At 40.2% G+C, this 13,746-nt stretch overlaps 1 protein-coding gene across 11 annotated transcripts in view; it reads left to right on the top strand.

Annotated features, from left to right (window-relative positions):
• RAF1 (Raf-1 proto-oncogene, serine/threonine kinase) overlaps window positions 1–13,746 on the top strand; it is an 88,300-nt gene that overhangs the window by 57,865 nt on the left and 16,689 nt on the right. For 4 of the 11 annotated variants that reach the window (XM_032262265.1, XM_032262266.1, XM_032262267.1 and 1 more), the window contains 6 exons: window positions 2,377–2,489; window positions 5,457–5,559; window positions 5,904–6,061; window positions 8,648–8,746; window positions 10,691–10,844; window positions 11,438–11,497. In XM_032262265.1, coding sequence (XP_032118156.1) covers window positions 2,377–2,489; window positions 5,457–5,559; window positions 5,904–6,061; window positions 8,648–8,746; window positions 10,691–10,844; window positions 11,438–11,497 — 687 coding nt within the window. The remainder of the gene's footprint in view (window positions 1–2,376; window positions 2,490–5,456; window positions 5,560–5,903; window positions 6,062–8,647; window positions 8,747–10,690; window positions 10,845–11,437; window positions 11,498–13,746) is intronic. The other 7 variants (XM_032262268.1, XM_032262272.1, XM_032262269.1 and 4 more) reach the window with 7 other exon arrangements.

The following is a 13,746-nucleotide window of genomic DNA, read 5'->3' as shown; positions in this document are numbered from 1 at the left end:
GAAACATTCATATGAGCCAAAAGTATTGGGTGACTCCTGCTCCTGTATCCCCATTTATTTTCCTCAGAGGTTTCCTGTGATCAATTTTTATCTATTCAAAGAATCAGTTGGTTTCCTCTTACCCTGTTGTTCACGACATTTCCTTTCTTCCACGTCTCTGAAGGAGAGGAAAACCATCAGTAGCTAAGGAGGCTATCAGAGACTCCAAAGGAACGTTTTTTTGTTTGGAAAACCTTTTCTTTTCCCCCAGATGATTGATCCTCCTGGAGAATATTCCTCCCCTACTCCCATCACCTTCTGAATTTACCTGTTACAAGTTCAGATTCTTCTATACTGTACTCTCAATGTGGAGTCCATCTTTGGGCTTCAAAGAATGATTACTAGGTAGATAAGTCCCCATCAGTCCCTGGTAATAGCAAAGTAAAGCCTTGTGAAAAACTTATGTTGCCCCTCTGATGTTCAAATCCCTTAGGCTCACATGCACTCCCCTCTTTGCCAGATTGTTTTCTCTGCATTGCATCCAAATACTGTTCCCTGGTTTGGGACTTGGTAACTAGTTGGGCCCAGATACCTATGTCGTTTCTTAAGACCTTTTTCTGTTGTAAATCAGCCAGAGAAGGTTGGCTGGATTGGCATTGAGGTGGCTATAGTAAAAGCCAAGATTAAGAACACGTTGGGCCTGTTGGAGCCCTGCTTTGCTTCCTTACCCCTCCCCACGTTGGGAGGGGCTGGGATGGCTGCTGTCAACTCAGAGGAGGAAACTTGCTATAGGCAGTTCACAAGCAATGCAAATCTATGTTTGGCCATCCTTGCTGGCCATACTGACTCTAGTTGCCTTACTTTTGGTTAACTTTCTTGGCTTTAAAGTTAAAACATGGAGGGCTTTTTATCAAAACTCTTTAAAATTTAGTTCAATTTTTTTTTTTTTTTTTGAAACAGAGTCTAGCTCTGTCACCCAGGCTGGAATGCAGTGCCACGATCTTGATTCACCGCAACCTCCGCCTCCTGGGTTCAAGTGATTCTCTTGCCTCAGCCTCCTGCATAGCTGGGATTACAGGCACCCACCACCATGCTCAGCTAATTTTTGTTTTTTTTTTTTGGTAGAGACGGGGTTTGACTGTGTTGGCCAGGCTGGTCTTGAGCTCCTGACCTCATGATCCACCTGCTTCGGCCACCCAAAGTGCTGGGATTACAAGCATGAGCCACCATGCCTGGCCTGATAGTTCAATTTTTTTCTTATAGCTGACATTAATTATGAGTATCCTGGGCACTCACACTTCCCAGTAGGGTTCTGAGTACCTGCCTGGCTTTTTGAGGGTTGAGTACAGGGAAATACAGAGAAGTATGTGCCAGTAAGACTACTTGGTATGGTGTGCACATATATTTAAACTAAGATTGGTGTTTGTCCCTACAGCAAGGCAGGCGTTCTATTTCTTCCACTTCCTGCTTTGTCTTAACTAGTGTTAAGTGTATGTGAGATGGAATTTTTATTAGAATGATCAGTCATTTTTGTTGAAAATAGGCTGAAGTACAATTTGATCATAAAAACTCATGTTTGTTTATAGATTAGTTTATTTCCTCTCTAATGAATCTAGTGAACATCCATGTGTGTACATTCTAATCACAAAAATTAGAGATGTATAAAGGGAAAGCTTATTTTATCTTTCTTAACCACTGTGTCTTGATATAAACAGCTAAGTGTAAATCTTTCCACACTCGAATAACATATACAGATTTCTTCACCTTTTTTTTTTTTTTTTGGAGACAGAGCCTTTGCTGTTGTCACCCAGGCTAGAGTGCAGTGGTGCGATCTCAGCTCACTGCAATCTCTGCCTCCTGGGTTCCAGCAATTCTCCTGCCTCAGCCTCCCAAGTAGTTGAGATTACAGGTGCCGCCATGATGCCCGGCTAATTTTTGTGTTTTTAGTAGAGACAGGGTTTCACCATGTTGGCCAGGCTGGTCTTGAACTCCTGACCTCAGATAATCCACCCATCTTGACCTCCCATAGTGCTGGGATTATGGGCATGAGCCACGCGCCTGGCCTCTTCATCTTTAAAATAATCTTACTCTATGTATTATTCTGAAGGGTATTTTCTCCCAATTAATATAGAGTCCTCTCCAACCAGGTCATTATAAGGTAATATAGTAGCTGCATAAAGTGACATAATACAGATGTCTCACACTTCATTCAAGTGCCTACCTATTGCTGGACATTGAGGTGGTTTCATATATGTGTGTGTGTGCATGCACCATCAACAAGCAATGCTGTCATATATCTGCCCGCACCTTTACAGACTGGTGCATTTATTTCTGTATTTACTTTTCCAAGGGGTGCTGCAGCCTGTGTTGGTCCTAAAGGTGGTCCTTTGTTTGTAGGTCAATGTGCGAAATGGAATGAGCTTGCATGACTGCCTTATGAAAGCGCTGAAGGTGAGGGGCCTGCAACCAGAGTGCTGTGCAGTGTTCAGACTTCTCCAAGAACATAAAGGGTAAGAACTCAAAAGTCAACTGACTTCAGACTAGTAAGGATCTTCTACCTTCAAATAGCTATGTTTCTGTTAAATGGTACTAGCTTCCTATGGAATATTGTATGTTTCTATACCTTTTGTTTATAAAATGATTGAGAAAAATAAGGTATTAAGAAATTGAAATTATTGCTTAGACATTCTCTTGAAAAGTTACATACACATTAAACTGGGCATGATAGCCATGCCTGTAATTTTAACACTTTGGGAACCTGAGGCAAGAGGGTTGCTTGAGGCCAGGAGTTCAAGACTAGCCTGGGCACATAGTGAGGGCCCATCTCCACAAAAAATTTTTTAAAAATTAGCCAGGCATGGTTGTGCAGCCCTGTAGCCCTAGCTGTTCGAGAGCCTGAGATGAGAGGATTGCTTGAACCCAGGAGTTTGAAGCTCTACTGAGTTGTGATTGTGCCACTGGACTCCAGCTTGGGCAACAGGGAAGACCCCATCTATTAAAAAAAAAAAAAAAGATTGATAGTGTTTCCATGGATGGAAACAGTAATGTTAGATGGTATGTTTTTTGAGACAAAGATTTTTCTTTGTGTTTACTGTAATGCATTATATAGACTAGATACTCAGAAAGTACACCATTATATATAAAGAATGCTATCCTTGAGAGACTGACTTTTCTCATTCACTAATTTGTTTTTATTCAGTTAAATGTGTAATCCCTGCTATTTGGTAGATTGTTTAAAGATGCAGGAGCATTTCTGCTTCAGGGAAGATTCATAGTTTATCCTATTCTTTTTTTTTTTTTTTTTTTTTGAGACGGAGTTTCGCTCTTGTTGCCCAGGCTGGAGTGCAATGGCGCGATCTCGGCTCACTGCAACCTCCGCCTCCTGGGTTCAGGCAATTCTCCTGCCTCAGCCTCCTGAGTAGCTGGGATTACAGGCACGTGCCACCATGCCCAGCTGATTTTTTGTAGTTTTAGTAGAGACGGGGTTTCACCGTGTTGACCAGGATGGTTTCTCGATCTCTTGATCTTGTGATCCACCCGCCTTGGCCTCCTAAAGTGCTGGGATTACAGGCGTGAGCCACCACGCCCGGCAGTTTATCCTATTCTTAATGGTGGTGGTAAGATAGAGGTATCCCCACAAAGGCTAGGAGCAGTACCTCAAAGCTGCAGAGCTGTCCATAGTTATCCATTATCCACTATTCCCTCCACCCCTAAAATGTAAGGAAACCTTTAAAGGGTTCTTTTTTACCCTCTTCTTACAAAATGTCACTTATGTTATTCATCTTTAGTTTACATTTTTCATGTTTCAAAGAGTTGGAATAGCTCAGGGAATGAATCTACTGAAAGGGGTGAGCGTAATTCTCAATTTAGGAGGCATTTTTTGATGTGCAGATCTTTGAAGCAGATGTTAACTTTTGCTGAATGTAGCCCAGGTTGGGTCCCTAAGCCAATTCATAGTGCTCCTTAAGGACTAGAGAGATTCTGAGACAAGGAGGGTTTGGTCTCCTCTCATCCAAGGCTGCACTTGCTAGGAGCTGCTCTGGGGTCTCTCTAGGACAGACAGCAGATTGTCACTAGGATCAGTCTGCAAACTGATAAGAAAATAAGGCTTCTCCTCCCTGTATTCACAAGGGCAAAATAGTCCTTTGTAGTTATAGAGAGTTTCCCATAAGTAGGTACTTATATTAAGGAGTATATTAGTTACTGTTGGATAGGGAGAAAAATGGCTTGACTAGTCTTCTGGTAGATGATAGAGAGGCTTGAATGGTGCTATACATGTTATTCTCTCTTTACCTGAGAATATTCTTCCTTTGGAAAATGGGCCAGATTAACTAGATAAGACATGAGAATGGAACTGGCCATTAATTTTTATATGTATCTCTTTTTCATCTTATTTATACTGTAGGCACAGAAGGTGTGGTTTCAGAGTAGATTTTAAGACAGTTAAGTCTGTCATTAACTTACAGACCCTACAACTACAGATTTGAGTCTTTTATTAATTAATAGAAAAGTACATTTCATTTGTGGTTCCTTTCCATTTATCTAGATTGAAATAGACTGTTGAAGACAATTTTGTACTGCAGCAATATTTATAATCCATTTGACAGGATTTGGGGATTTTGAAAGATTTTAATGTTACAAATTTCAATTTAAAATATATTGACTTTATCGTGAGATTGTTATATATCATTGTTTAAATAAAACTTTATCGCCGGGCGCGGTGGCTCACACCTGTAATCCCAGCACTTTGGGAGGCCGAGGCGGGTGGATCACGAGGTCAAGAGATCGAGACCATCCTGGTCAACACGGTGAAACCCCGTCTCTACTAAAACTACAAAAAATTAGCTGGGCATGGTGGCGCGTGCTTGTGGTCCCAGCTACTCAGGAGGCTGAGGCAGGGGAATTGCCTGAACCCAGGAGGCGGAGGTTGTGGTGAGCCGAGATCGCGCCATTGTACTCCAGCCTGGGTAACAAGAGCGAAACTCCGTCCCAAAAAAAAAAAAACAAAACTTTATCATGGCCAGACATGGTGGTTCATGCCTGTAATCCCAGCATTTTGGGAGGCTGATGCAGGAGAACCACTTGAGGCCAGGAATTCAAGACCAGCCTGGGCAACACAGCAAGGCTCTGTCTCTACCAAAAAAAAATGTTTTAAATAAATAAAGAGAAACCCTTATTCTAAGAACATGGGCTTTGGAGTTCAACAGACCTGGATTCCAACATAGGCCTTTATACTTTGCTGTGTGGCCTTCAGCAAGTTACCTTCTTAGAGTCCCAGTTTTCCTATTTTTTCAGATAGGAATAATAATACCTATTTCATAGGTTTGTTGAATGAATTAAATAGATTATTGTTTTATGGCTATATAAAGCTGTATAGAGTTGTGTTTATAGCATGTGATAAATGGTAGCAGTTATTTGTATTGAACTCTTACCTTGTTTAAACATTTCCCTTTCCTGTTTTTTTAAATCCTTTTTAGTAAAAAAGCACGCTTAGATTGGAATACTGATGCTGCCTCTTTGATTGGAGAAGAACTTCAAGTAGATTTCCTGGATCATGTTCCCCTTACAACACACAACTTTGTAAGTTACAGATCTCTCTTTCTAGCATGTTGAGGGCTTTGCCCAGCCTAACAGAAATTTCTCAGGTAATAGGCGTGTGTGTGTGTGTGTGTGTGTGTGTGTGTGTGTGTGTGTGTGTGTGTATTTGGATTGTTTAAGGCTCTTTATGCCATTGTTTACAGTAAGGCAATTTAGATTTCATTGCCTTAGTCAGAGATATACTTTAATTTGTGATTATGAATTCCGTAAATGTTGGAAGTATGATTCATTTTGCAAAAACTCTTGCAGGCCAAGGAAGAAAATGACTTTGTCTTTTGTCATCTTTTATTTATTCAGCATAATTTACACCTGTGTTCTTATTGTAGGCTCGGAAGACGTTCCTGAAGCTTGCCTTCTGTGACATCTGTCAGAAATTCCTGCTCAATGGATTTCGATGTCAGACTTGTGGCTACAAATTTCATGAGCACTGTAGCACCAAAGTACCTACTATGTGTGTGGACTGGAGTAATATCAGACAACTCTTGTAAGGCATTGTTCCTTTTCTCAAGTAATGGAGAGATAAGGAGTATAAATACTTTAAAGGGTTTTTGCTGTAGATTTTGACTGACAGGTATGGATTCTAGATTCATTTACTGAATTGCGATCCAGAAACTATCTACTTTAGAAACAGATAATTCTGAAACTAGCTAGGTTTGGTGGCATTAATACTCCAAAATGAGCAGTAGGAATAGGACTTGTTGTCTCTCAAATTGAGATTGACATATTGTGACTGTGATTCAGTAAGGAAAAGAACAAAAGGATATGAAAATGAGATTTTTTGCTTTTCTCTCTTAATTGTATCATCTGCTAGTTTGCTAGTAGACACTGCTCTGTATTTTGTTGCTTATGCTGAACAAACCTTTAACATTGAGAAGGAGCAGAAAGCACAGTTGATGCTATTAACTCCAAACCGGAGAAAACTTAGTTGTTTGGACTTAAAATTGTTTGAATGTAAAATCTTGAAAGATTCTTGTTCCTGTCAGGACACAATATATTTCATATAGACAAAATATTATTTTATTAAGGAATTTAAAGTACATGGTCCAAACTGCCTTTTAAAAACTGTCACCAGGAATACGAAAAATTTAAAGTTTTGTCCTTTTTGACAGTACTAGAGAAACCAAGGGAGTGTTATGAGACCGTGATGGAAACATCTTTTTTGCTTTCGTGGTTACTCACATATTGATTTTGTAATGAGAGCTTGAGTAGCACAAATGGCAGGCACAACCTTTTTTTATTTGTCTTATTTTTGTCCTTAAAAAAAAAAAAAGAAAGAACAGGGTCTCACTCCAGTGGCATGATCATAGCTCACTATAGCCTTGACCTCTTGGGTTCAAGTAATCCTCTTACCTCAGTCTCCTTAGTAGCTGAGACTACCGGTGTATTTCACCATGCCTAGCTAACTTTTGTATTTTTTGTAGAGACAGGGTTTCGTCGTGTTGCACAGGCTGTTCTCAAACTCCTGAGCTCAAGCAATCTGTCCACCTTGGCCTTCCAAAGTGTTGCGGTTACCGGCATGAGCTACCGCACCCAGCAGCACAAGCTTTTGAGTCCAACAGACATGTATCAAAATCTCAGTGTTGTCATTAACCATAACCACATCTGAATTTTCTTTCTTTTTTTTTTTTTTTTTTTTTTTGAGACGGAGTTTCGCTCTTGTTACCCAGGCTGGAGTGCAATGGCGCGATCTCGGCTCACCGCAACCTCCGCCTCGTGGGTTCAGGCAATTCTCCTGCCTCAGCCTCCTGAGTAGCTGGGATTACAGGCACGCGCCACCATGCCCAGCTGATTTTTTGTATTTTTAGTAGAGACGGGGTTTCACCATGTTGACCAGGATGGTCTCGATCTCTTGACCTCGTGATCCACCCGCCTCGGCCTCCCAAAGTGCTGGGATTACAGGCGTGAGCCACCGCGCCCGGCCTCACATCTGAATTTTCATTCACGCGTCTGAATAAAGGGGATATTACCTTCCTTGCATTGTTTTTGTGAGGCTTGCTGACATAACCTGTGAAATTTACTAAGCACAAGTAACCAGCTCATGGAAAGAAGGTGCTGAATTACTCACTTTTCTATGATTTATTCCTCCTATTTTACTCTTTTTATCTATGTATTTCCAAGATGAAACGTTTCCGGAAAAGCACTATGTGACATAGTTTGTAAAATGCTGTGTAGTCTGAAAAACATTATTTTGATACAGCTAGACATAGGACCAGTATTTCCTAGAAATGCACACTGGGGCGGGCATGGTGACTCATGCCTGTGATCCTAGCACTTAGGGAGGCTGAGGTGGGTGGATCAGCTGAGGTCAGGAGTTCAAGACCAGCTTGGCCAACATAGTGAAACCCCATCTCTACTAAAAATACAAAAATTAGGCCGGGCGCGGTGGCTCACGCCTGTAATCCCAGCACTTTGGGAGGCCGAGGCGGGTGGATCACGAGGTCAAGAGATCGAGAAACCATCCTGGTCAACACGGTGAAACCCCGTCTCTACTAAAACTACAAAAAAATCAGCTGGGCATGGTGGCACGTGCCTGTAATCCCAGCTACTCAGGAGGCTGAGGCAGGAGAATTGCCTGAACCCAGGAGGCGGAGGTTGCGGTGAGCCGAGATCGCGCCATTGCACTCCAGCCTGGGCAACAAGAGCGAAACTCCGTCTCAAAAAAAAAAAATACAAAACTTAGCTGGATGTGGTGGTGTGTACCTGTAATCCCAGGTACTTGGGAGGCTGAACCAGGAGAACCTGGGAGGCCGAGGTTGCAGTGAGCCGAGTATGCGCCACTGCACTCCAGCCTGGGCAACAGAGCAAGACTCCATCTCAAAAAAAAGAAAAAGAAATGCACACTGGAGATGATGTTTATTGGCAGGTCAGTATTATTCACATTTAATAATCATTCAAACCCAGTTATTGTAATGTTGTTCCTTTTACTCTAGGTAACGTAAAACAGTTGAGGAAAATGTGACTGGGGAAAGTTCAGTTTGAATAGCTATGAGGTTCCAAAAGCAAGGCATGCTAATTGTCTCTGTAAGATTACTGTAGCTCTAAAAACCAGTCTTTCCCTGTTTTCATTTAGATTGTTTCCAAATTCCACTGTTGGTGATAGTGGAGTCCCAGCACTACCTTCTTTGACTATGCGTCGTATGCGAGAGTCTGTTACCCGGATACCTGTTAGGTAATTTTTTACCTATAGCTTTTCTCTTAGAAAGTTATTGGTGGGTGGCAGGGGGCGGGGGTTAGAAGCACAAAGACAAAAAACAAGAGTTTGTTCACATTCCCTCCTCTCAATGTGGAAACCCCTTGCTGTTTCTGTGGAACTTGATATTGGTGGTACGGCAAAATGTAGAAGTTTCTCTATGTGGACCTGTAGGTCTTACATTCTGGAAAGTGACTGGCTATAGCTTCTTCTGTGATAGCATATTCCTTAATATGCCATTACATTTTAAAGTGCTTTCCTCAATGTATACTGAGTTCAACCTCGATGGAAAGGGTCCCAAAACTTAATATAGAGATTCAAGTAAAAATAAAACCCTTAACAGTAAAATGCATATTATGGCCTTGCATTTGCTAAAACCATGTATTTAAATAGACTAGTGTCTTAGAAAACAATTTGATTTTCAGCATATTGTTTCTGCTGTGTCTCAGAGTTTTCCTGTAACTTGTCTTTCTTTACTCTGTTTTCCAGCTTTACAATCAGTTTTGTTGAGTTCACATATTGCTCAGTTTTACATATGAATTTGAAGCTTAAAGTAAAATCTACGTCCAAAATATTTTACTTTAGGCCAGGGGTGGTAGCTCACACCTGTAATCTCAGCACTTAGGGAGGCTGAGGTGGGTGGATCACTTGAGGTCAGGAGTTCCAGAGTAGTGTGGCCAACATGGTGAAACTCCATCTCTACTAAAAATACAAAAAACTTGGTGGCTGTGGTGATACGCAGCTGTTGGCCCAGCTACTTGGGAAGCTAAAGCAGGAGAATGACTTGGACCCAGTAGGCAGTGAGCCGAGATTATGCCACAGCACTCCAGCCTGGGTGATAGAGCAAGACTCCATCCCCCTCCTAAAAATCAATCTCTCTGTCTCTCTCTCCCTCTCTCTCTGTGTCTCTCTCTCTGTCTCTCTCTTTATCTCTCTCTCTCTCACACACACACTTTAATGTGTGCATAATCAGATAATTTAATATGAAACTACCATGGAAATGGTAAAGGCAGCATATCTTAGAATAAGGAATTTGTATATATCTGGATATATATTGGTGTGTGGCTTTTTTCTTGATAATTTGAAAAGCAAGTCTGACCAACAGTTTGTAATTACCTCTGAAGATTAGAAGAAACCAGGCCTCTAAAGTCATAAACAGAGAATTATGTGGGAAGCCAATTTTTCAAGACAATAGAACAATTTCCCTTAGAAAAGCTGGCCTTTTATCCGTTTAATTCCTACATGGGTATTACCCGAATCTGAACAAACCTCAAACTAATCTTTAGAGCAAATAATGAAAACGTTATACTTCTTAATGCGTGTTCCTAGTTTGGTTGGTGGGTGGGTGGTGTTGGCTGGAAGAGGCCAGTGATTAATTTCATATTTAGGTATTTCCATCTAATAACAGAATTCCCATTAATTTACTTTGATTGCTGGTTGTAGTAGGAAAGGACAAACAGTAAAATCCTGGCCTTTTTGCAGACATGCTCAGCATGTCTACCCATCTGTTTAAAATCTTAAAGTTCTCAAATTTAGTCTTCTAAATTAAACTGGGCTAGTTCCAACTAGCTTAATAGGTGGTAGTGTGGTTGGCAAATGTTAATCTGTTCTTTCCTGGTGATGTAAAAATTTGGAGTATTCGGAGTGGTGCTTTATTTAAAAAAGGAAAACTTACAGTGCATTCTCCTTTCATTGAATTTCCAATGCATATATTATATCCTGTTCGAAATTTTGTATGCAAAAGCACCTAGGCTTAAGATAATTTTTAGATGCCACATATTTGAAACAATCAAACATTCTGTCAAAGGTTGTACGAGGTAGAGTTTGCCCTTAAGCATCTTACTCAAGTAGGTAGTTAAAGGACTTTACCAGTATGAAAGCCTAAGTGCCAATCATGGAATTTTCTTTCTCCTCCTTGCCTAGTTCTCAGCACAGATATTCTACACCTCACGCCTTCACCTTTAACACCTCCAGTCCCTCATCTGAAGGTTCCCTCTCCCAGAGGCAGAGGTCGACGTCTACACCTAATGTCCACATGGTCAGCACCACCCTGCCTGTGGACAGCAGGATGATTGAGGTAATAGGGCCCCTTGGGAGTGGTAATGTCAGTCAGTTAATGGGGTGAGGTTGGTATTTATTTCATAGAGTTTTGGGTTTCATACCTGATCAAGGAATGTTGCAGCACTTTCTCAGGTCTCTGGAGTTTTAACAGTTTTTTATATCCATAATATCTTTAGACTGGCTGAATAGTCTGGTTAGTATATCATTCAAGTGGAGAACTAAAATTTCCTGAAAAAATGTTAACATTTGAACTCTTCCCATATCAGATTTGAATAGGCTTTTAATGAATGAGTGCCTAAGATGTTTAAGGAGTTCACTTTGGTGTGGGACAGAAAATAACAGTGATGGAGAACTACAGATTCTCTGGAAGACTTTTGTGATTTTATTTAGAAATGAAAGGGTGGAGTACTAGGACTTTAATAAGCAGGTGTTTAGGGAGACGTAAAAGTGCCCAAAGCTAGTGTTTTTGAACTGCTTTTTCTTTTCTTGGCTTTTGGTTATGTCCTGTTGGTTTAATTTGCTTTCTGCTTCATCTTTAATAACAACTGAATACACTTAAATACTTCCTTTGTTCTTTATTCTTCTTTATTTCTCATTGCTTTGGACTAGAATAACAACCTGAATGCTTCTCCCAGGGCGTGGTCCAGACGATTTTGTTTGAGGGGAAGAGTAGGTATTTTTCTTCATGCCTTTGCTTTCTTGTAATTAACCGGATTGCTAAAACTGTCAGACAGTAGACTACCAAAAATGAAATAGTTGCTAAGTTAAATTTATATTGTCACTTGTTTCCATGTTTTCTCTCTCTCTCTTTCCTTCTTTCCTTTTCCTTTTCCTTCTTTCCAATAGAGTATATAGAAGTAAAAAAAAAAAAAAAAAAAAGTTATATTTGGTATTGATGATAGGTGAAATGAATTTCTTAAGTTAGGCCAGGCATGGCGGTGTGTGCCTGTTGTCCCAGCTACTCCAGAGACTAAGGCAGAAGGATCACTGGAGCTCAGAAGTTCTAGGCTGTAGGGAGCTACGATTGTGCCTGTGAATAGCCACTGCTCTCCAACTGGGGCAGCATAGTAAGAATCCACCTTAAAAATAAACAAAAAATCTCAAGTTAGATTCTGAGGCCAAGGGCATTAAAAAGATTTTTTAAAAAAATCAGTTCCAACCAAGGACTAATGTTAGACTTGCTTAGTTGGTGCTCACAGCATTGGTATTCTGTTTATATATTAGTAATCACATGTGTCAGTTTGGTTGATAAACCCTGGAAAATCCTTTATTAAAAGCTTATCAGAGATAACTATGCTCTCTCTGCATCAAATAGACACCTGCTGCCTCAGGCACAGTTTATCTCACCGAAACCTCAAATCACTTTCAGCATACTTGTCCTGCCACTGTTGTGAGGAGGTCATGTATAAGCTACAAATTTTATTATTTCGGTTTTACCATTATGATTAGTCCTGATAATATAATAATATACCAGTTACTGCTACTTCTGTTAAATGGTTTGTTCCTGTATAAACACTGTAATACTTAGAGGGAACAATAAAGGTGAGAATTGGCTAGGTGGGAAGATCACTTGCGATGAGGAGTTGAGACCAGCCTGGGCTATATATAGTGAAACCCCACCTCTACAAAATAAAAATAAAAATTAGCTGAGCTTGGTGGTGTGTACCTGCAGTCCTAGCTACTCAGGAGGCTGGGGCAGGAGGGTTGCTTGAACCCAGGAGTTTGAGGTTGTAATGAGCTATGATTGTGTCGTCAGAATTTTGGATTTTTTATTATAAAAGAATTAGCACAGCTGTTGTTCCTAATCCTTTTTGTACTTTAGAAGCAGAGTAGATTTTGATTCCTGTTATTTAATCACATGAGTCAGCATTTTTAAAGTAGACATTGTTGCTTTATTTATTTAAATTATTTGTAGTTCTCAAATTATTCATAGTTCTCTTGAGTATTTAGATTCCAGGAACAATACAAAAATTCTTTCTGGGATAAATTGATCCAACCATAGAAATTAGCATGGAATAAAATATGTGGTATTTAGTGGATATAGGGAAGAAAATTACTATGACATTAAGGAAAAAATCCTACTACATAGGAATATAATTATCGTTAATAGAAATAAATTGTGCCTTGCTTTAAAAACAAAGGACAGATTAGTTGGGTAATGAAGCTGCAGCTGCTGATTTCTATTGAAATCCACATTATTTTTTGCCACTATTTTGCCCACTTGGCATTTATCTTGCTGTACTTAGAACCCACAGATTGCTGGGCTTCCCACCTTCATCTCCCAAACATGCTCGATCCAATCCTAGGCTGGGAGTTAGGGGGTGAATCTTTATTCTTCTTTCCAGAATCAGAATCACTCTCCAATGATTTTGAAGACTAGCTAGGTTTGGGAACCAGAACTAGGCTTTTTTGTTAAATTCTTAATTATGTTTTGGGAGCAGGGGAACAGCTTGGTTTGATTCTTTTTATCTTGTAATGATATAATAGAATAGGAGCATTCTAGTAATAGTTGTGTGGAACAGGTATCTTGTCTGTACTGTGGTTACACAAAGAAAAGAGTAGGACTTCCCTCCCCAAAATGTCCTTTCTGAGGATATGGGGGGTCAGGTGGCTTTATATTATTCTATTACACTATTCTACTCCAAGTGATGAATTTTAGATTGGGGTTTAGGTCTCATGGAGGCCTCTGTGATTACCGTTTTCCAGTTACTAATAAATTCTAAAGATAGTCTTTGCCTTCTCCCATGAGAAGAATGTAACCAATTTCCAAATTTACCCATAAGGCAGTGTTTTCTGGTAAAAGAGCTAGGGCTGAGATCCATGTTTGATGGTTTTTGGCTCTATTTCTGCCACCTACTGGCTCTGTGACCCTGCCAAGTCTCTATCTGTTCAGATGTATTTTCTTACATGTAAAATGT

Source organism: Sapajus apella, unplaced genomic scaffold (assembly GCF_009761245.1).
Source record: "Sapajus apella isolate SASKATOON/1434 unplaced genomic scaffold, GSC_monkey_1.0 scaffold128, whole genome shotgun sequence".
Lineage (NCBI taxonomy): Eukaryota > Metazoa > Chordata > Mammalia > Primates > Cebidae > Sapajus > Sapajus apella.
This window is presented reverse-complemented; position numbering and strand designations above follow the sequence as displayed.